This window comes from Chiloscyllium punctatum, chromosome 3, assembly GCF_047496795.1.
Source record: "Chiloscyllium punctatum isolate Juve2018m chromosome 3, sChiPun1.3, whole genome shotgun sequence".
NCBI lineage: Eukaryota > Metazoa > Chordata > Chondrichthyes > Orectolobiformes > Hemiscylliidae > Chiloscyllium > Chiloscyllium punctatum.
The window spans coordinates 159,063,996-159,086,113 of NC_092741.1; the positions used below are offsets into that span (position 1 = coordinate 159,063,996).

Genomic DNA, 22,118 nt, shown 5'->3' on the forward strand with positions numbered 1-22,118 from the left:
GGACCAAAGGTGCATTTTTGCACTGTGTCTTTCAGATGGTACACTCTGCTGCTACTGGGTGTCAGTGGTGAAGGGAGTGGATGTTTCTGTCTGTGCTGTCAATTAACTTGGGATGCTTTGTCCTGAATAGTGTCAGGATTGTGTGTGTTGGAGCAGTGCTCATCATACCTTTTAGATCTATGCCTTTTAGATGATTAACTGACTTTAGGTTGTCAGGATGTGAGTTACTCACTACCAAATTCCTAGCCTGCACCTGCTCTTGTCGCCGTAGTATTTACATGGCTAGTCCAGTTCGATTTCAATGGTAACCCCAAGAATGCTTGGGGTGGGGGGCAGATGTTCAGTGATGGTGATAGGCCGATATGTCAAAGATTGATAGTTTCTCTCTTCTTGAAACTGGGCATTACCTGGTATTCATATGCAATGAATGTTACTTGCCACTTGTCAGCACAAAGCTGAATATTGTTTAGGTCTTGCTGCATTTGGACATGGTCTGTTTCAGTATCTGCAGAGTTGTAAATCATGATGAATTATCAATGAACATCCCCACTTCTGGCCTTATGATTGAGGGAAGGTCATTGATGAAGCACCTGAAGATGGCCAGGCTACGTCACTTCCCTGAGGAACTCTAGCAGAGATGTCCTGGAGCTGAGATGACTAACCTCCATCACCAGAACTCCTCCTCTCTGCCACATGTGACTCTGATCAGTTGGGAGTTTTATCTCAATTCCCACAGACCCCAGTTTTGCTAGGGCCCCTTGCTGCAACATTTGATCAAATGGGCCTTGATGTTGAGGACTGTCACTCCCCCATCATCCTCTGAAATGCAGTATCTTTCCACATGTTTGAACAAAAGCTGTAATGAGGTCAGGAGCTGAGTGACACTGGCAGAGCCCAAACTGGGCGTCAGGAGGCTGCAGATAATGAATCAAATGCTGTTGGACAGCACTGTCACTGACCCCTCTAGAACTTTACTAACTGCACACTTATTATTTTTGCATACTTAATGCATATTTGAAAGTTAGGACACAAGTTCTCCAATGCAAGAATTTAATTATTTTAATAAGAACTATTGAATTTATGACTTCTGTTATTGTCATAACTCAATGTCATTTTGTCCTGAGAGGTGACTAGAAGCTGTACTCTAGCAGTAACTCTGCAGTGACCAATTTCTTTCCCCAAGTTTACATTCACTTCTGTCACATTCACAAGCAGCATCTCAGACAGCTAAATTACTTTTACCAGTAGTATCACTAAATGCTCAAACATTAAAAATTCTGTTCCATTGGTCTGTACTGGAGTTGTGAGTGAATCAGATGGATAAATCTAACATCCTTCTCCAGCCACCACACCAAGAGGTGAATGACAGTACACAGACAACAGAGATTGGCAATCTTTGTTGTAACTTTAATTCCGGCGATTTCACTAAAAATATGTTTAGCTGTGTGGTGTTCTTGTGTGTTTCCTGTTTTGACAGAATTGAAATATTTAAACTCACTTGCATTGAGTCTGTCAGACCTCTGAGATGGCTTCCTGCCCAGTCCTTGCAGGGCTTGGTCCATTTTCCCAGATGATGATGAGCTGGAGGTTGAATTCTGAGGACTTGTTGAACAGCCGTCTGACTGTTTAATTTCCCAACCTGCAGAGAGGCATGATGTTTTTAAACTATAATGCCTAATTCAGACAAAAACTGGAGAGAATAAGTACATGGTATATTATTTAAATAAAAAAGCTTATGTCAAGCTCCAGAACAGAAACTTCTATTCAAGACTGTGGGGTGTGTACCTACAAGAATGTCCAAGGTTCAACTTTATTCTCAATGCACCAGAATTCTACAGGATAAAACTATTTCAAGACTAAACTGATCCACAATGCTTTGAGATGTGGCTGGGTAATACTATGTTCTAATATTTGCTTTACTTGCAACTTTATGTTTGGCTAGAGGATTTTGTTGGCAGACTGGGATACATAAGGAAAGTTAGGTGATATGAAGGAAACGTTAAACCCAGTAGTTATCAATGAGAATTCTCAATTTGTACGGCTTTGTGCAAGTTCAATTCATATTTAAAAAATCAGAAATACTGAAAATAGTCATCTCCCCAGATTTGAAATGGGGAAAATGCTAGCGTTCACTATAAAAGATCTAATCACACAGCACTGGGTCTACTGGGGTACTGCAGGGATCAGTGCCTAGACCCCAGCTATTCCCAATATCTATTAATGATTTAGGTGAGGGAATTAGATTAAATATCTCCAAGTTTGCAGAGGAAACAAAGCTGGGAGGGAGGGTAAACTCTGAAGAGGATGTCAGATGTGTCAGTGTGATTTGGACAAGTTGAGTGAGTGGGCAAATACATGCTGTTAAAGTACAATGTGGAAAAACAAGAGGAGGTTATCTCCTTTGCTAGCAAAAACAGGAAAAGAGATCATTATCCGAATGGTGATAGATTGGGAAAGGGGAAGGTGCAACAACATCTCTGCATTCCTCATACACCAGTCACTGAAAGTAAGCATGTAGGTGCAGCAAGTGAAGAAATCAAATGCTATGTTGGCATTCATAGTGAAAGGATTCGAGTACAGGAGCAGCGATGTCTTGCTGCAATTATATAAGACCTTGGTAAGACCACACCTGAAGTACTGTGTGCAGTTTTGGTCTCCTTATCTGAGGAAGGATGTTCTGGCAATGGAGGGAGTTCAGTGGGGTTACCAGACGGATTCTGGGATGGCAGGATTGATGTATGAAGAGAAACTGTATCAGTTAGGATTATATTCACTGGTGTTTAGAAGAATGAGGGGTGAGTTTCATAGAAATCTATAAAAATTCTAACAAGATTAGACAGGGTAAATGCAAGAAGAAATGTTCCCAATGCCCAGAGTGTTTAGAACCTGGGGTCACAGTCTAAGGATATGGGGTAGATCATTCAGGACTGAGATATGGAGAAAGTGTCAGAGAGTGGGGAACCTGTGGAACTCACTATCACAGAAAAGGAGTTCAGGCCAAAATGGTGAGTATTTTCAAGAAAGAATTAGGTGTAGTTCTTAGGACTAAAGGGGTCAAAGGGTATGGGGAGAAAGTGGGAACAGGGTATGGAGTTGGATGAACAGCCATGATCACATTAAATGGTGGAGCAGGCTCAGAGGGTTGAGTTTTTATTTCCTGTGTTTCTCAGGAGTTCTAAACAATCCACATTCAAAATGGGACAGCAATTCATTTCATATATTTCATAACAAGTCGTTAATGTAAATAACAGTGCAAAACATCTATACTTTCCTTGTAGTTGTACAATCACTGAACTCTAATTATTAAATATGGCTGAAGCAGTTTTCCAAATGCAGATACATTTCTGATTCTTTTATGGTTCCTTTGGTACAGTATTATTCAACATTTAACAGGATTTATAGCATCACTTCTAAATCAAAGAACAAAGAACTGGACAGAACAGGAACTGGCCCTTCCCCATCAAACCTGCGCCAACACTTAATACTTTTTCTAAACTAAACACATTTTACCTCTAAGCAGTCCATATTCCTCTATTCCCAGCTTATTCATGTATCTGTCAAGATGCCTAGGGGTGGCATGGTGGCTCAGTGGTTAGCACTGCTGCCTCACAGCACCAGGGTGCCAGGTTCAATACCAGCCTCAGGCGACTGTCTGTGTGGAGTTTGCACATTCTCTCCGTGTCTGTGTGGGTTTCCTCCGGGTGCTCTGGTTTCCTCCCACAGTCCAAAGATGTGCAGGTTAGGTGAATTGGCCATGCTAAATTGCCCAGAGTGTTAGGTGAATTGCTCAGGGGGAAATGTATAGGAATGGCTCTGGGTGGATTACTCAACGGAGGCTCGGTGTGGACTTGTTGGGCCGAAGGGCCTGTTTCCACACTGTGGGGAATCTAATCTAATCTAAACATTGCTATTGGATCTGCCCACACCATCTCCTCTGGCAGCATATTGCTGGCACTTACCACCCTCTGTACAAGAAACTTCATATTTTTTCCATAAACAACAAGGGTCCCAGCATTGAGCCCTACAGAAACACCATTGATCACAGATCTCCAGTTAGAAAAATATGCTTCCATCTCTACTCTCCAGCTTCTAGGATTAAGTCTGTTCTGTATCCACCTTACCAGATCACCACGGATTCCATGTGGTTTCAACTTCTGCATCAGCCTGCCATGACAGACCGTGTGAAAGGCATTGCTGAAATTCATATAAACAGTCCACATCTACCACCCTGCCCTCAATCATTTTTGTCACTTCCTCAAAAATGTCAAGTTTGTGAGGCATGACCTTCCCCATACAAAGCCATGCTGCCAATCACTAATAAGTCTATACTTATCCAAATGTGAATAAACCCTTTCTTAAGTATCTTTTCCAACAGCTTCCCTACCACTGATGTAAGGCTCACCAACCTGTAATTTCCCAGATTATCCCCGTTGCCCTTCTTAAACAAAGGAACAATGCTGGCTATTTTCCAGCCCTCTCTAAAGAGGATACAAAGATTTCATACAAGGCGAATGTGATAATTTGAGACAAACACTCTGAGGTGACATCGCCAAATCTATGATATTTCTATTATTTTCATTTTATTTCATTTTTATTTATCGAGTGAATCACCTGCAATGGTTTCTCCTTCAGCTCCTGCATGGTTGAATCTCATAAGAATCTATCCTTGGATTTGTCCTATTTCTCATCTCAATCTGTCCCTCTGGCAACCATCCAAAAACCCGTCTCTGTGTTCAGACTGCTTGGCTAATATCTGCTACTGGATTAACACCACGGTGCTCCAATGTTAGGAAGGTCCAAGCCAGTATCTTTGGTTCCAACCACAAACATCATTCTCTTGCATTGACTCCATTCTTCTTCCTGGAAGGCAAACTGAGCTGTTTGCCACTTGTGTTCCATATTTGAATAAGTGGAGAAATATATTGAATACACCTTTTAAGACTGTCTAGTTACATCTCTGTCAGCACCTATCTCCTTACTTCAACCTAAATGCTGATGAAACCCTCACTCATTCTGTGTCTTAAAATGCACCTGGACCTTATTCACCCATTATTCCAGTTCCGTCTGGTTAAGCCTAGAGTCATACAGCAAGGAAACAGACCCTTTGGTCCAACCAGTCCATGCCAAACATGTTCCCAAACTAAACTAGTCCCATTTGCCTGCTGTTGGCCCATATCCCTCCAAACCTTTCCTATCCTTGTACTTATCTAAGTGTCTTTTAAATGTTGTAACTGTACCTGCATCCACCATTTCCTCTAACAGTTCATTCCACACACAAACCACTCTATGTAAAAAGATCGCCCCTCATGTCCTTTTTAAAATCTTTCTCCTTTCACCTGAAAACTATGCCCCTAGTTTTGAACTTCCTTATCCAAAGGAAAAGACCCTTGTTCACCTTACCTATGTCCCACATGGTGTTATAAACCTCCATACAGCTCACCCCTTAACCTTCTATGCTCCAGTGAAAAACATCCCAGTAATTCTAGTCTAATTTTATAACTCAAACCTTCCAGTTCTGGCAGCATCTTGGTAAATCTTTTCTGAACCTTCACCAGTTTAATATCCTTCCAACAGCAGGGCAATCAGAACTGGACACAGTACTCCAGAACAAGCAATGAGCAGTTTTTAAAATTCTTACCTCTCCCTATTTCTATAATCTTCCTTTTAGTCTTATAACTATTTAAGGATTCCATGCCCTTCCAATTCCGGCTTCTTCTCTCCCTGTAGTTTAATTACTTCACCATTGACAGCAAAATCCTCAGCTGTCGAAGTTATCAAATGAATCCCCTGAATCTCCCCATCTCTGTTTCATTTTTTGGGACATTTCTTAAAACCTACCTTTTTGGCTCTCCACCCTAAAATCTCATCTGTGTCTCATTATCAAATCTTGTTTATTAACACTCTCATGAAGAACCTTGGGATATTTTGTTAACATTCATGGTATTATCTCAATACAAGTTCTTGTGGAGCTATTATCATCTGGAATTTAACATCTAGAAGGATGGTAGAAGGAGATTCAATAATAATTTTTTGAAAGAGAATTGATTAAATCCCTAAAATTGAAACATTTGTAAGTTAAAGTGTAAAAAACACTAGTGTGAGATTAAGGCCAGAGCTTTCTTGAAGCAGCAGCACAGGTATAAATGGGCCAAGTGACTTCCTTCCTTCCTTCCACATCACATAATGATATGATTAAGCTGAGAAACATTTACAGGATCATTGTACAGGAACACTTTCTGTATCAGAACTGTTGCCATGCTCTGGGATCTCAGCCTGAATTCACAACTTTCCGCTCATAAGTTTTAATGTGCTGTAAGTCACTAGCTGGGAACTTCACAATTCACTAACAACATGTGCCCTAATAGCAGAAGCAGAATATATACTCCTCTTAGTCTGTGCACTAAAAACATGTTCTGGAAGCAATTCCACTTGCAGCTTTTCCAAATCACAAACTTCACACATTAAACTACTCAAATTATGTGAAGTTTTGGAAACTTCAATTTATTTATTCAAGGACTTTTAAAAACTGATTGAGAGTCATGGAGATGTACAGCATGGAATCAGACCCATCGATCCAACTCTTCCATGCCGACCAGATTTTCCAACCTAATCTAGTTCCACCTGCCAGCACCCAGCCCACATCCCTCAAAACCCTTCCTATTTATATACCGTCCAGATGCCTTTCAAATGTTGTAATTGTACCAGCCTCCACCACTTCCTCTGACATCCCATTCCACACATGCACCACCCTCTCCATGAAAACTTTGCCTTTTAGAACTTTCCTCTCACCCTAAACCTATGCCCTCTAATTCTGGACTCCCCCATTCCAGGGAAAAGACCTTGTCTATTTACTCTACCCATGCCCCTCATGATTTTATAAACCTCTATAAGGTCACCTCTCAGCCTCCGACGCTCCACGGAAAACAGCCCTAGCCTGTTCAGCCTCTCCCTATAGCTCAAATCCTCCAACCCTGGCAACATCCTTGTAAATCTTTTCTGAACCATTTCAAGTTTCACAACATCCTTCTGATAGGATGGAGACCAGAATTGCACGCAATACTCCAACAGTGGTCTAACCAATGTCCTGTACAGCTGTAACATGACCTCCCAACTCCTGTACTCAATACTCTGACCAATAAAGGAAAGCATACCAAACGCCTTCTTCACTATCCTATCTACCTGCAACTCCACTTTCAAGGAGCTATGAATTTGGTAATTAATTATTCCAAGATTAACTATTCCTCTTTGGAATGTTTATATTTTTCTACCATTATGAACTTTAAAGAGATATTGTTCAAACATCCTGTGTGAATAGCTTCCTTCTACTGGATGCGATGTTTGTACAAATCAGAGTTTGTCTTGGCTTGCTAATAATGGTTAGCAATATTATTTTAGCCTTTGCAATGATATTCTGCTGTTTAAAACACTGCTTACATCCTGTACACTGTACACCATTGCTTGTAGACTGTAATTGCATCAGTGCATACACAATTTAGAGTGTAACCACATCTATTCACATAAAACATCACTATTATTCTGCATTCACATCACCTCACACATCACTGTTTCCGAGACTACTGTGTTTAAACCAACTATCATTGTAATATATGTCACTGCAGCGTCTTTTCACAGATACACCTAAAACAACTGGGAGAAAACTGACATATTCAAAAGCAAAATACCTACAATATTATTTTTCACGTTGCCAAGAACAAATAATCAGCTTTGGGAAATAACTGCTTAAAGCATACCAGTCTTGGAAATGGTCTGGTCAGTAGCTTTGACAGACTTCAGTAACAGCCTTGGGTTGGAGGTTACTGGTAGGCCAGGGCGACACTGTTTTCTCTGTTGCTGCTGTTTCAGGGCCTGTGGGTTGGAAAAAATGTTCTCTGTAGTCAATTGAGAAAAGCCTATTAATAGGAGCAAGTACACAGAAAAAAAACATTTAAAGCTACCAGCTGATTTCCCCCATCTGAGACTCCAATATGTCAGATTGTAACAGATTGACCCAAGAGATTCATAAAACCTTCAGAGACTTTAAAAGATCGCTTTGAAGTAATAAACAGAACAAAGAGATAAAGAAGACACAGAGATTGCAAATGGTGGTAAGGTATCTTTTGTATCATTACTAATGAGATACGTTTGGCACAGCCCATGTCCCACGAGTGAATAAATAAAACAGAGAGCATGTTTATTTGTGTGGTTCATCAATGCACTTTTCAGAATAAAGATCTCAAAAACACTAGTAGAACACAGAGTTGAGATTTAGTAATTGCCAAAATGCAGGTGCATAATTTACAAGGGTGTTGGTCAGAATTCTGTAACTGAAAAATGGTAAATGTGATTTTATGCTATTGTTATTCTTTATAAACACTCCAACAACATATTCTGGTAGCAGTCATTTTGATGTACTCTGAAATCACTCAGTATTGAACTAATCCACTTTTCTGCTCCCCAGGCTTTATGTATTTTTGTTGATTTGTGAGATGAAGAAGAGTTCCCTAAGTGCTTTTTGGTTTCTTGCCATATCGTCGAAATTGTTGTCAGACCATGTAACACACAAGACAAATAGTAGACAGAAGATCTCTTCTGCATTTGAACAAAGTGCTTCCACAACGTGAGTCGACTCATTACAAAGTGAATGGATTTTATGGTGTGAGGTTCATAAATTTAAAAGGACACAAGGTTTCATTGAGTCATACAGTATAGAAACAGACTCTTCAGTCCAATTGGTTCATACAAACCATATTCCCAAACTAAAGTAGTCCCACTTGCCTGCATTTGGCCCATATCCTTCTACATCTTTCCAAATAAAGGGCTGTTGCCCAAAACATCAATTCTCCTGCCCCTCGGATGCTGGCTGACCTTCTGTGCTTTTCCAGCACCCCACTCTCGACTCCGATCCCCAGCATCTGCAGTCCTCACTTTCTCCATATCCTTCGAAACCTTTCCTATTCATGTACCTGTCCAAATGTCTTTTAAATTTTATAACTGTACCTGGATCAATCACTTCCTCTGGAAGTTCATTCCACATACGAACCATTCTAGGTAAAAATATTGCCCCTCATATCTTTTTAAAATCTTTTTCCTCTCACCTTAAAATTTTGCCTCCTTGTCATGAACTCCCCGACCCTAGGCTTCAGTTTCCCAATGGTGCATTGTGATGGAGTGGTCTGTTGTAGTGTGTCAGGCTGTCTGAGATAAGTTTGAACTTGGAATATATTTAGATACGCCAACACTCAATGGTGAATTGTATTCGCAACAGAGCCGAAATCTTTTCCCAGCTGACATACAAAAACCACACTTGCCAGGAGAGCCCACTGCCAGTTGGAAGTGGAAACTCTTGTTGTGTACAATCTATCCTCTGCTGAAAGATAAAGGCAATGGTGAATGAGAATTTGGTGCCACCTGGTCTGCATTGGGTTCAAGGAGGCGTGCACTAGTCAGTAGCTTTGTGCAGTCGTGCCTGGGATCAGGGTTTAAATTGTTGAACCCTGTAGCACAAGAAGGGACAACAGAAGACAGGGCAGTTTGCATGGTGGCTCTGGAGTAGAAACCCAACGCAGTACTGGGGTAGGTGGGAGTGGCTCTGTACTGGAAACCCAACGCAGTACTGGGGTAGGTGGGAGTGGGTCAGGACTGCAAACCCAATGCAGAATTGGGGTGGGGGGGGGGGGGGGGGTGTTGTAATGGAGGGGATTAAGTACCAGCAGGAGTAGAAGAGGAATCCAGAAAATAGAAGGTGAGAAGTGTGTGTGCTAAAGGGGAAATTGGAACTGGCAGACAGTAAGAACATGATGGGATAGAAGGAAGGGGTCAGCACTGTCAAAATGTGGGTCCACCTCAGGATGATGGCTGGTAGAATCCTTGAAGGGCTCTGTGTTCACATTTCATATATATCCATGGACAGTGATCTCAGGCAAAGTGCTTCCCAATGTACAGAAGAGAGAGCTAACTGAACCTGTGTTTCACTGTGTCTCTCAAAATAGGGAGTTTGATACTAGACACTGATGTGGTCATGCAATGAAGAGTTAGCAAGAAGTACGCAGCAGTATCTCTTGCGCAATAAAGGAAATGTCCTTAATTTTCCTTTAACCAGCAATTCTTGTCAACCATTAATGAAGTGAAATCAATGTAATGTGAAACATGTACAAGTCCAATTTACATTTGAAAATAACCTAGTCTCCCTCTGTACTTGCAATATGTTAATGGCAATAGTTTGGTCAGAAGGTTTTGGTCAGGAGGAGAACCTCCCTGTTTGACCAAGAATCTTTTTTCTAGCCCACCCTCATTGTCAGCTGACAGAGTTTAACCAATGAAATGCTTCCCCTGCATATCACTTTAAATTTTAATTGTAATCGTGTGGGAAACGGGAGACAGCAAAAAGTCTACTGTTTGAATGGTGATGCTATCAATGTATTTAAGATGGGAAAACACTTCCATTAGAATTGTTCTTAGCTGCCAGTGAAAATATTGGGGCAAGATTGAGAAATTAAAGTTAATTTGCACTTGAAAGGTTTTCAGAATGGTGGACAGATTGAGAACAGATGGCATTCAAAAGCACGGCATTGCATTAACATATAGACTGCTTTGAGACAGTTACTTCATCTCTAAATCAAAAACAAAATATTTTATTCTGAATATACCCTCATGTAATAAATAAGCAGCAATATAGGGGGGAGAATGTCCAGCTGAATTGCAGAATTTGTAAAATAGTGTAAAAACTGGCAGGTATCAAAAGAACAGCTAAGAGTGCATACGTAGTTACACTTTTGAATTTATTACTTTTGATTACAGTGTCCTTCAATTTTAATCTCCGGTCCTTTCCTGAAGAAACTAATTCACTCTGGATTATGGTTCCATGTTAATGACTGTGATATTCTACCCAAATAGATAGAACATAGAACAATACAGCATAGAACAGGCCCTTCGGCCCACGATGTTGTGCCGAACTTCTAACCTAGATTAAGCACCCATCCATGTACCTATCCAAATGCCGCTTAAAGGTCGCCAATGATTCTGACTCTACCACTCCCACGGGCAGCGCATTCCATGCCCCCACCACTCTCTGGGTAAAGAACCCACCCCTGACATCTCCCCTATACCTTCCACCCTTCACCTTAAATTTATGTCCCCTTGTAACACTCTGTTGTACCCGGGGAAAAAGTTTCTGACTGTCTACTCTATCTATTCCTCTGATCATCTTATAAACCTCTATCAAGTCACCCCTCATCCTTCGCCGTTCCAACGAGAAAAGGCCGAGAACTCTCAACCTATCCTCGTACGACCTACTCTCCATTCCAGGCAACATCCTGGTAAATCTTCTCTGCACCCTCTCCAAAGCTTCCACATCTTTCCTAAAGTGAGGCGACCAGAACTGCACACAGTACTCCAACTGTGGCCTAACCAAAGTCCTGTACACCTGCAACATCACTTCACGACTCTTGAATTCAATCCCTCTGCTAATGAACGATAATACTCCATAGGCCTTCTTACAAACTCTATCCACCTGAGTGGCAACCTTCAAAGATCTATGTACATAGACCCCAAGATCCCTCTGTTCCTCCACCTGACTAAGAACCCTACCATTAACCCTGTATTCCGCATTCTTATTTGTTCTTCCAAAATGGACAACCTCACACTTGGCAGGGTTGAACTCCATCTGCCACTCCTCAGCCCAGCTCTGCATCATATCTAAGTCCCTCTGCAGCCGACAACAGCCCTCCTCACTGTCCACAACTCCACCTATCTTCGTATCATCTGCAAATTTACTGACCCACCCTTCGACTCCCTCATCTAAGTCATTAATAAAAATTACAAACAGCAGAGGACCCAGAACTGAACCCTGCGGAACTCCACTTGTAACTGGGCTCCAGGCTGAATATTTACCATCTACCACCACTCTCTGCCTTCGACCGGTTAGCCAGTTTTCTATCCAATTGGCCAAATTTCCCTCTATCCCATGCCTCCTGACTTTCCGCATAAGCCTACCATGGGGAACCTTATCAAATGCCTTACTAAAATCCATGTACACTACATCCACTGCTCTACCCTCATCCACATGCTTGGTCACCTCCTCGAAGAATTCAATAAGACTTGTAAGGCAAGACCTACCCTTCACAAATCCGTGCTGGCTGTCCCTAATCAAGCAGTGTCTTTCCAGATACTCGTAAATCCTATCCCTCAGTTCCCTTTCCATTACTTTGCCTACCACAGAAGTAAGACTAACTGGCCTGTAATTCCCGGGGTTATCCCTATTCCCTTTTTTGAACAGGGGCACAACATTCGCTACTCTCCAGTCCCCTGGTACCACCCCCGTTGCCAGTGAAGACGAGAAGATCATTGCCAACGGTACTGCAATTTCCTCTCTTGCTTCCCACATAATCCTAGGATATATCTCGTCAGGCCCGGGGGATTTGTCTATCCTCAAGTTGTTCAAAATGTCCAACACATCTTCCTTCCTAACAGGTATCTCTTCTAGCTTAACAGTCCATTTCACACTCTCCTCTTCAACAATACGGTCCCTCTCGTTTGTAAATACTGAAGAGAAGTACTTGTTCAAGACCTCTCCTATCTCTTCCGACTCAATACACAGTCTCCCACTACTGTCCTTGATCGGACCTACCCTCGTTCTCGTCATTCTCAGGTTTCTCACATACGCATAAAATGCCTTGGGGTTATCCTTGATCCTATCCGCCAGGGATTTTTCATGCCCTCTCTTAGCTCTCCTAATCCCTTTCTTCAGGTCCCTTCTGGCTATCCTGTATCCCTCCACTGCTCTGTCTGAACCCTGTTTCCTCAACCTTATGTAAGCCATATTTTTCATATTGAACCACAACTTGATGAATATTGACATGATGTTCAACTGTGAATTGTATTCACAACAGAGTATAAGCCCTTCTCCTCAGACATACAAACATTACACTTGCCAGACAGTGCAAGGCCAGGTGGAAGTGAAAACTCTTGCTGTGTATATCCATCTCCTGTTGAAAATACCCATGCTAAATCTAAAAGAAAGACTGAAGTTTATGTTTCAAAACTTCAGGACCTCAAATCGTTTCACACCAAATTATTTTAAAAGTGCACTAACAAACTCCCATGAATTAGCCATGAGATCATCCCAAATTGTTTTCATAAAAAAGTGATCTTGGTTGAGGAGTAACTATTCGATGGCTCATTTGGACAAACTCTCTTGCATTTCTTTAAAATAGTGACACTGGATTTTTCAACATCAATCAGCAAGATTCCATGTGGTTCTGATTTAATGTCTCAAGCAAGTCACGGGGCTTCCAAAGATACAGCACTTCCTCAGTTCTGTAAACACAGAATCTAACAGGACCCTCCCTACTTATGTGATTACAGGTGGGACTGTGAAGCCAAGACATTAGATGTTTTAGCTCAGGGACCTGTTGAATCTGTTCATTCCATTGATGAGGATCTTTTTTAACTGTTGTAGCTGGTCATCTCCAGACACGGCCCATGACTCTGCTCTGACCAAAATGAATGAGATCAATATAGGGACCAGCTTCTAACTTAACTCAATAATATCCATTTGTCGCCCTACAGCAATCGCTTTGTTCATAGTCAGACCTGGAAGTCAGTTAAGAGTTCCGGAAATAGTCATGTGGGAATCTGGTCTAAATTGTTCTTCTCTATCATATCCTTTGATTTTCAGAAAGAGTTGTTGGAATTGTCAAGGTGCAGGTGTGAGAGGCTTCTGACAGATCTTTTCCATCAGTTTGTGTTTGGTATGAACATTGCACAGAAGTATTCTGAAAACTAGAGCAAAAGCTTCTCTTCTAGTATTGGAGTAGTTTGCCTGAACTGTGGTTAGGACTTGGTAAAAACCAGGGCTGCAGATGCTGGAAACCAGAGTCTATATTAGAGTGGTGCTGGAAAAGCACAGCAGGTCAGGCGGCGTCCGAGGAGCAGGAAAATCAACGTTTCGGGCAAAAACCCTTCATCAGGAATAGAGGCAGAGTGCCTGCAGAGTGGAGAGATAAATGAGAGGAGGGTGGGGGTGGGGAGAAAGTAGCATAGAGTACAATAGGTGCAGGACATGGTTGAAGAGCTTCAGGGCAGAGATGTCCTGGGGGCTGCAGTGAGAGAGAGATTCACTGAGATTCTTGTAGAGAGAGGAGGAAATCTTTTTCAAGACAAGCATCCTTGCAAGAGGATTTGCAGTAGGGTTAAAATCAACTAGGTAAAAACAAGGGCTGCAGATGTTTTCTCCCCACCCCCACCCTCCTCTCATTTATCTCTCCACTCTGCAGGCACCCTGCTTCTATTCCTGATGAAGGGCTTTTGCCCGAAACATCGATTTTCTTGCTCGTTGGATGCTGCCTGAACTGCTGTGCTTTTCCAGCACCACTCTGATCTAGAATGTGGGTAGGACTTGGGAACTGAACAGTATTGCTTGTCATTCTGTTATCAGCATTGAATCCCAATGCAGTAAGCTTGAAGGGATCTTAATATTTTAAAACCCACTTTATGAATGAAAAAACACTTTTGAAAGTTTGAAAACTATGTCAATGGTTGCCTTGTCATATTAGTGTTGTCATTTTGTGGATGAGATCTCCAGGATAGCTGATTTGGTTCCAGAATTCAGATTCTAATTGGGATAAAAAGTTGAAGGAGCTGAGGTACCTTTGCAAATTAGCTTTGTCTTGTGGTGAAAGCATCTTCTGTATTTTATCAGGTCAGGTCTACTGCTGTTTGACAAGTCAATTGATCTGAAGAAGTTGGTTTGGTTCATTTTCATTTAATATCTTTTACAGTTGAAAGCAGGACTATGTTTCCCTTCTATTATCATGAACTGATGGAGGGTGAACTTGTGCTTCTGGTTAATCTTCTCGTGGACCACAATGTAATCATCGTTCAGAGAAAACCTGGTAGATTCTTACTGATAGGAGACATATGGTTTTGGAATTTGTCCTGGCTGATGGATAATCCAAATGGTAATCTTAGGAAATCATTCCACTGAAAGATAGTCTAAATGTTGTTAGCTCCTATGATGCTGACGAAAGATGTATGGACCAATATCCTTTATTGGAACGAGTAAAGGAATTAAGGGATATGGTGAAAGGGCACCTAAGAACTTTGCATTAGAACATAAGATCTAGGAGCAGGAATAGTCCATCTGGCCCTTCGAGCCTGCTCGGCCATTCAAAAAGATCATGGTGACCTTTTCATGGCCTCAGCTCCACTTACCCACCTGCCCTCTCACCGTATCCCTTAATTCTTTTACTGTTCAAAAAATTACCTTAACTTTAAAAACATTTAGTGAGGAAGCCTCAACTACTTCCTAGGGTGAGGAATTTCACAGATTCACAACCCTCTGGGTGAAGAAGTTCCTTCTCAATTCAGTCCAAATCTGCTCCCCCTAATTTTGAGGCTATGCCCTGTTGTCCTAGTTTCACTCACCAGTGGAAACATCCTCTCTACTTCTATCTTATCCATTCCCTTCATAATTTTGTGTTTCAATAAGACCACCCTCCCCATTCTCCCCATTCTTCTAAATTCCAATCAAGATAATCCCAGTCTACTCAGTTGCTCCTCGTCAACCAACCCCCTCAACTCCGCAATCACCCGAGTGAACCTCCTCTGCACCCCCTCCAGAGCCAGTACATCCTTTCTCAATTCTTCTAGGGTATGAATATCTACAGGCATCAATTTCAGTGCAAAATTCAGCTAATCTTTGAAAAACTGGAAAGTTTTGTCAAGATCTTTGCGGTCATCATTAAAAATTACAAAAGGATTTTATTTTTCTGCACTCTTTGTTTCCCAAAGCAATAAGAAATTTCCCTTTCAATTTTTATCAGCTATTTATTGACCTATAAAAAGGAAGGATTTATCATTTATTTAAATAATTTAAATTCTGGCAAAACCATGTTCAATTGTGTGTTCCATTTTTACTGTGCAGCTTTATGGTCTTTAAAAATGAGGGTCTACAAAGGATCTGTATGGGAGTAGAGTCCTGATCTTATTTTTTGTAGTGGGCCTGTAGAACTTTTATTCAAGTTTTTTTTTCCAAGTATCTTCCTAATGTCACAAATTCTGGGGAGTCTAGCAATGAGAAAACATGATGAGATTACACACAAGGAACACAGGAGCAGGAGGCGGCCATTCAGCCCATCAACCCCGCAACACCATTCAATACCATCACGTCTGATCATCCAGCCCAGTGCCTATCTCCCATCGGAAAGGGGAAATTTCTGTGCCTGATTACATGTCACCGAACTTGTTCCTAACAAAATTCACAACAACCCTAAATAATAAATTATTTATTTTCACTTCAAATCTTTAATATTTATCCAAAACAAAAAAAGGATAGCATCAATACACAAGATTGGACTTTAAATGTATCATCACTGTTTCAGGCTCACAATTAATGATACAGTTTTTAAAATCTTATTTCAGAATCCACAGTGACTTTATTGACAAGTTTTGTAACTATGGAGAACTTGAAATCTTCAATCTTTTTCACAGTTCAAGGACATTTCTTCAGTGGCTGGCTGATATAAGTTATAGGGCACAAATTCAAAACTGAGCCAAGAAGCATCAAAATCAGGTCCTGACTCTTCAGTTTATTATGTTGTTGACTGGGAAAATTGCAAACCATGAAATTCTATTTTTCTGTGTCTCCATTGTAAGACATCAATTTTTATTTTAAACAATCTATTTGAGTACAAAGATTACTTTATGAAATTAAAAAAATGTGATGTAACTATCCTGGACTTAAACTTAAAGAGAAAATGCTGGAAAATCTCAACAGGTCTGGCAGCATCTGTAAGGAGAGAGAAGAGCTGACGTTTCGAGTCTAACTGTCAAAGCTGACAAAGGGTCAGTTAGACTCGAAACGTCAGCTCTTCTCTCTCCTTACAGATGCTGCCAGACCTGTTGAGATTTTCCAGCATTTTCTCTTTTGGTTTCAGATTCCAGCATCCACAGACTGTAGTCTGTTTCTACAGTCACTGCGTCAGTATGGGGATCTGCCCCCTCTGACTCTTGGCAGCATCCAGGAACGTGTGCTGTACGTGTTAAAATTGTATAATAAAATTAATCCTGACAAGCTTCTACCAACCTCTTATTTTATGAAGGATTTGGGTTTGGATATGGCCATGGAAGATGAATTTGGATTTGAGATTCCAGATGTAGATGCAGAAAAGTTGATGATGCCTGATGAGATTGTAACTTATATCGCCGATAAGAAGGATGTATATGAATAATTTTTTTCCCTGGAGACAAAAAGAGGGTATTTGCTGCTGGGAGCTTACTCAATGTGTGCTCAATGTGTACTTCTTGATGCATAAGTGCTGGTCTATGGTTTTTGTTGTCTGATTATGTTTGTTCTGCCAGTGATATTTCAAGTTCTTGAACACTTTATTTCAGGAATTAATAAATTACTCTTGAACCTGGGGGAAAAAAAAGTGGGCAGCACGGTGGCACAGCAGTTAGCACTGCTGCTTCACAGCACCTGAGACCCGGGTTCAATTCCTGCCTCAGGCAATTGTCCGTGTGGAGTTTGCACGTTCGCCCTGTGACTGTGAGAGTTTCCTCCGGGTGCTCTGGTTTCCTCCCACAGTCCAAAGATGTGTAGGTCAGGTGAATTGGCCATGCTAAATTGCCCGTAGTGTTAGGTAAGGGGTAAATTGTAGGGGTATGGGTGGGTTGCGCTTCGGCGGTTTGATGTGGACTGTTTCCACACTGTAATGTCATCTAATTTACTTTTATTCTGGACTTAAACTTTGCATTAATGTAAGCCATCACTTTTCCAGCAATTTGTTCTTTTGAAAATAAAATTTCTAGACACAATAAAGAATTTTATTTTTTTCATAAAAGGTAATGATACTTTGGTACCTACTTGATCCTTGTAAAAACACAAACTGGAGACAAACTCTTCAGTAGCAACAGAATTTGCTGAATTCAAGATGGCTAATTGTATCTCATTAGCTGAGGTTAACAGCTGCCAATTGTAATCTTGTATAAGTAACTGTTAAAGAAGTAAACCCACAAACATCCTCATCAGAAGCAACAAGGGAATAACTAGGTTTTCACCATTCTGGTAAATCTTGAGTATGCAATGTCTATGGAAACAAAAGATACAGAAAGCAATTTGGAGTTGTTAAGACACTGACCTGTTTGAGGGCTTTCTTGCTGTGCTTCTGGGATGGAGACATAATCTTATTCTGTGAGATGGAAGGAGAGGGGCAACTTGACTGAGGTGAAGCTGGTTGAGGCGATAACCTGGATGAAACTTGGATAAAGGAAGGGAAAATTAGTATTGTATTTACTGTATTTGAAAAATAAAGTTATTGCGTCAACATTAAATTTGTTCCAAGAGTTAGTGATAGAATTTTAATTTTATGTTTCAATCATAAATTAAATTAAAATGAAGAACTGTGGATACTGGAGATCTAAAACAGACAAAAGCAGGAATTGCTAAAGAAACTCAGCAAGTTCTGGAGGCTTGAAATGTTAACTCTGTTTTAGAACATGGAACATAGAACAGTACAGCACAGAACAGGCCCTTCAGCCCACGATGTTGTGCCCACCACTGATCCTCATGTATGCACCCTCAAATATCTGTGACCATATGCATAACCAGTAGTCTCTTAAATGTCCCCAATGACCCTGCCTCCACAACTGCTGCTGGCAACACATTCCATGCTCTCACAACTCTCTGTGTCAAGAACCCACCTCTGACATCCCCTCTCTCCTTTCCTCCAACCAGCTTAAAACTATGACCCCTCATGTTAGTCATTTCTGCCCTGGGAAATAGTCTCTGGCTATCGACTCTATCTATGCCTCTCATTATCTTGTATACCTCAATTAGGTCCCCTCTTCTCCTCCTTTTCTCCAATGAAAAAAGCCCGAGCTCAGCCAACCTTTCCTCATAAGATAAGCCCTCCAGTCCAGGCAGAATCCTGGTAAACCTCCTCTGAACCTTCTCCAAAGCATCCACATCTTTCCTATAATAGGGCGACCAGAACTGGACGCAGTATTCCAAGTGCAGTCTAACCAAAGTTTTATACAGCTGCGACAAGATCTCACGACTCTTAAACTCAATCCCCCTGTTAATGAAAGCCAAAACACCATGTGCTTTCTTAACCACCCTGTCCACTTGGGTGGCCATTTTAAGGGATCTATGTACCTGCACACAAAGATCCCTCTGTTCCTCCACACTGCCAAGAATCCTATCCTTAATCCTGTACTCAGCTTTCAAATTCGACCTTCCAAAATGCATCACCTCGCATTTATCCAGGTTGAACTCCATCTGCCACCTCTCAGCCCATCTCTGCATCCTGTCAATGTCCTGCTGCAGCCTACAATTGCCCTCTATATTGTCAACGACACCTCCAACCTTTGTGTCATCTACAAACCTGCTGACCCATCCTTCAATCCCCTCATCTAAGTCATTAATAAAAATTACAAACAATAGAGGCCCAAGGACAGAGCTCTGTGGAACACCACTCACCACAGACTTCCAGGCAGAATATTTTCCTTCTACTACCACTTGCTGTCTTCTGTTGGCCAGCCAATTCTGTATCCAGGCAGCAATGTTCCCCTGTATCCCATTCCTCCTGACCTTCTGAATGAGCCTACCATGGGGAACCTTATCAAATGCCTTGCTGAAGTCCATATACACCACATCCACAGCTCGACCCTCATCAACTTTTCTCGTCACATCCTCAAAGAACTCGATAAGGTTTGTGAGGCATGACCTGCCCCTCACAAAGCCGTGTTGACTGCATTTAATCAAGCCATGCTCTTCCAGATGGTCATAAATCCTATTCCTCAGAATCCTTTCTAACACCTTGCAGATGACAGACGTGAGACTTACTGGTCTGTAATTGCCGGGAATTTCCCTATTTCCTTTCTTGAAGAGAGGAATTACATTTGCCTCTCTCCAGTCCTCAGGTACGACTCCAGTGGAGAGCGAGGATACAAAGATAATCGCAAGTGGCGAAGCAATTACGTTTTTCATTTCCCAAAGCAGCCGAGGACAAGTCTGGTCCGGGCCTGGCAACTTGTCAATCTTAATGTTTGACAAAATTTTCAGCACATCAGCTTCCTCTATCTCTATCCATTTCAGCATGCACACCTGCTCTTCAAAAGTTTCATTCATTAAAGTTCATTTCTTTCATAAAGACAGAAGCAAAAAACTCATTTAGGGTTTCCCCTCCCTCCTCAGACTCCACACACAAATTCCCTATGCTATCCCTGATCGGGCCTACTCTTTCTTTGACCATTCTCTTATTCCTCACATAAGTGTAAAATGCCTTTGTGTTCTCCCTAGTCCGTTCTGCCAAGCCTTTCTCGTGCCCCCTCCTGGCTCTCCTCAGACCATTTTTGAGCTCCTTCCTTACCTGCCTGTAATCCACTAGAGCTGAGCTTGACCCTAGCTTCCTCCACCTTATGTAAGCTACCTTTTTCCTTTTGACGAGAAGCTCCACCGCTCTCGTCATCCAAGGTTCCTTTATCTTACCCCTTCTTGCCTGTCTCAGAGGGACATATTTATTCATCACTTGCAACAACTGTTCCTTAAACAGTCTCCACATGTCTATAGTGCCTTTACCATGGAACAATTGCTCCCAGTCCATCCTTCCTAACTCATGTCTAATCGCATCATAGTTTCCTCTTCCCCAATTAAATATCCTCCCATTTTGCCTAATCCTCTCCTTCTCCATAGCTATGTCGAATGTGAGGCAGTTGTGGTCACTATCACCAAAATGCTCTCCCACCACCAGATCTGATACCTGACCCGGCTCATTGCCGAGCACCAAGTCTAGAATGGCCTCTCCCCTCGTCGGCCTGTCAATGTACTGAGTTAGGAAACCCTCCTGAACACACCTTACAAAAACAGCTCCATTCAAATCTTCTGCTCGAAGGAGGTTCCAATCAATATTGGGAAAGTTAAAGTCACCCATTACAACAACCCTACTACGTTCACACTTTTCCAAAATCTGCTGACCTCTGCTTTCTTCCATCTCTCTGCTGCTATTGGGGGGCCTGTAGTAAACACCTAACGAGATGACTGCTCCCTTGCTGTTCCTAATTTCCACCCATACTGACTCGGTAGGCAGATCTTCCTCGACAATGGAAGCTTCTGTAGCTGTGATACCCTCTCTGATTAGTAGTGCTACACCCCCTCCTCTTTATCCCCCCTCCCTATTCTTTTTAAATGTTCTAAACCCTGGACCATCCAGCAACCATTCCTGCCCCTGAGAAACCCATGTCTCTGTTATGACCACCACATCATAGCACCAGGTACTGATCCACGCTCTAAGTTCATCACTTTTATTCCTGATACTCCTCGCGTTAAAGCAAACACACTTTAACTGATCCCTTGGTTCCTTCCCAGGAAAATCCTTCCCACGAGCTGGTCTACCTCTTGCTATTGCCTCACCTGCATCAACTCTCACCTCCAGTACACAGCTCAGGTTCCCACCCCCCTGCCATACTAGTTCTAACCCTCTCGAACTACTTGAGCAAACCTTCCACCCAGGACATTGGTCCCCTTCCAGTTCAGATGCAACCCGTCCTTCTTGTACAGGTCCCACCTTCCCCAGAAGGCATCCCAATTATCTACATATCTGAAGCCCTCCCTCCTACACCAGCTGCGCAGCCACGTATTAAGCTGCGCCCACACCCTGTTCCTTGCCTCGCTATCTCGTGGCACCGGTAGTAAACTAGAAAACACTACTCTGTTTGTCCTGCTTTGCAGCTTCCACCCTAACTCCCTGAAATCACTTTTTATATCCTCGATCCTTTTCCTGGCTATATCATTACTGCCAATATGTGACAAGATTTCTCTCCACAGATGCTGCCAGACCTGATGAGGTTTTCCAGCAATTTCTCTTTTTTATGTGTTCTAAAACAAATTAACTTGGAGTTATCATATGACTGTTAATCATTTAGGGCAGATACCATGAATGCATTGCATAGCAATCAACAAAATCAGCAAAAAACAAACCACAAAAGAGGCCCAATTTTCATCAGCACATGGTTGATAGATTCTGACAAGATGGACAGGTTGACAATTCACTTCACAATAAATGTCAAAAAGCTGAGGAAAAATAGAATCATACAACTTGATTTTCCATATTTTTAAAAAA

General features: G+C 41.8%; 1 protein-coding gene across 9 annotated transcripts in view; it reads right to left on the bottom strand.

Moving 5' to 3' along the window:
• The window catches only part of asxl2 (ASXL transcriptional regulator 2), a 344,573-nt gene that overhangs the window by 60,245 nt on the left and 262,210 nt on the right, over positions 1-22,118 (bottom strand). For all 9 annotated transcript variants that reach the window (XM_072563223.1, XM_072563214.1, XM_072563234.1 and 6 more), the window contains 3 exons: positions 18,138-18,256; positions 7,752-7,866; positions 1,499-1,639 (listed from right to left, as the gene is read on the bottom strand). In XM_072563223.1, the coding sequence (XP_072419324.1) occupies positions 1,499-1,639; positions 7,752-7,866; positions 18,138-18,256 (375 nt within the window). The remainder of the gene's footprint in view (positions 1-1,498; positions 1,640-7,751; positions 7,867-18,137; positions 18,257-22,118) is intronic.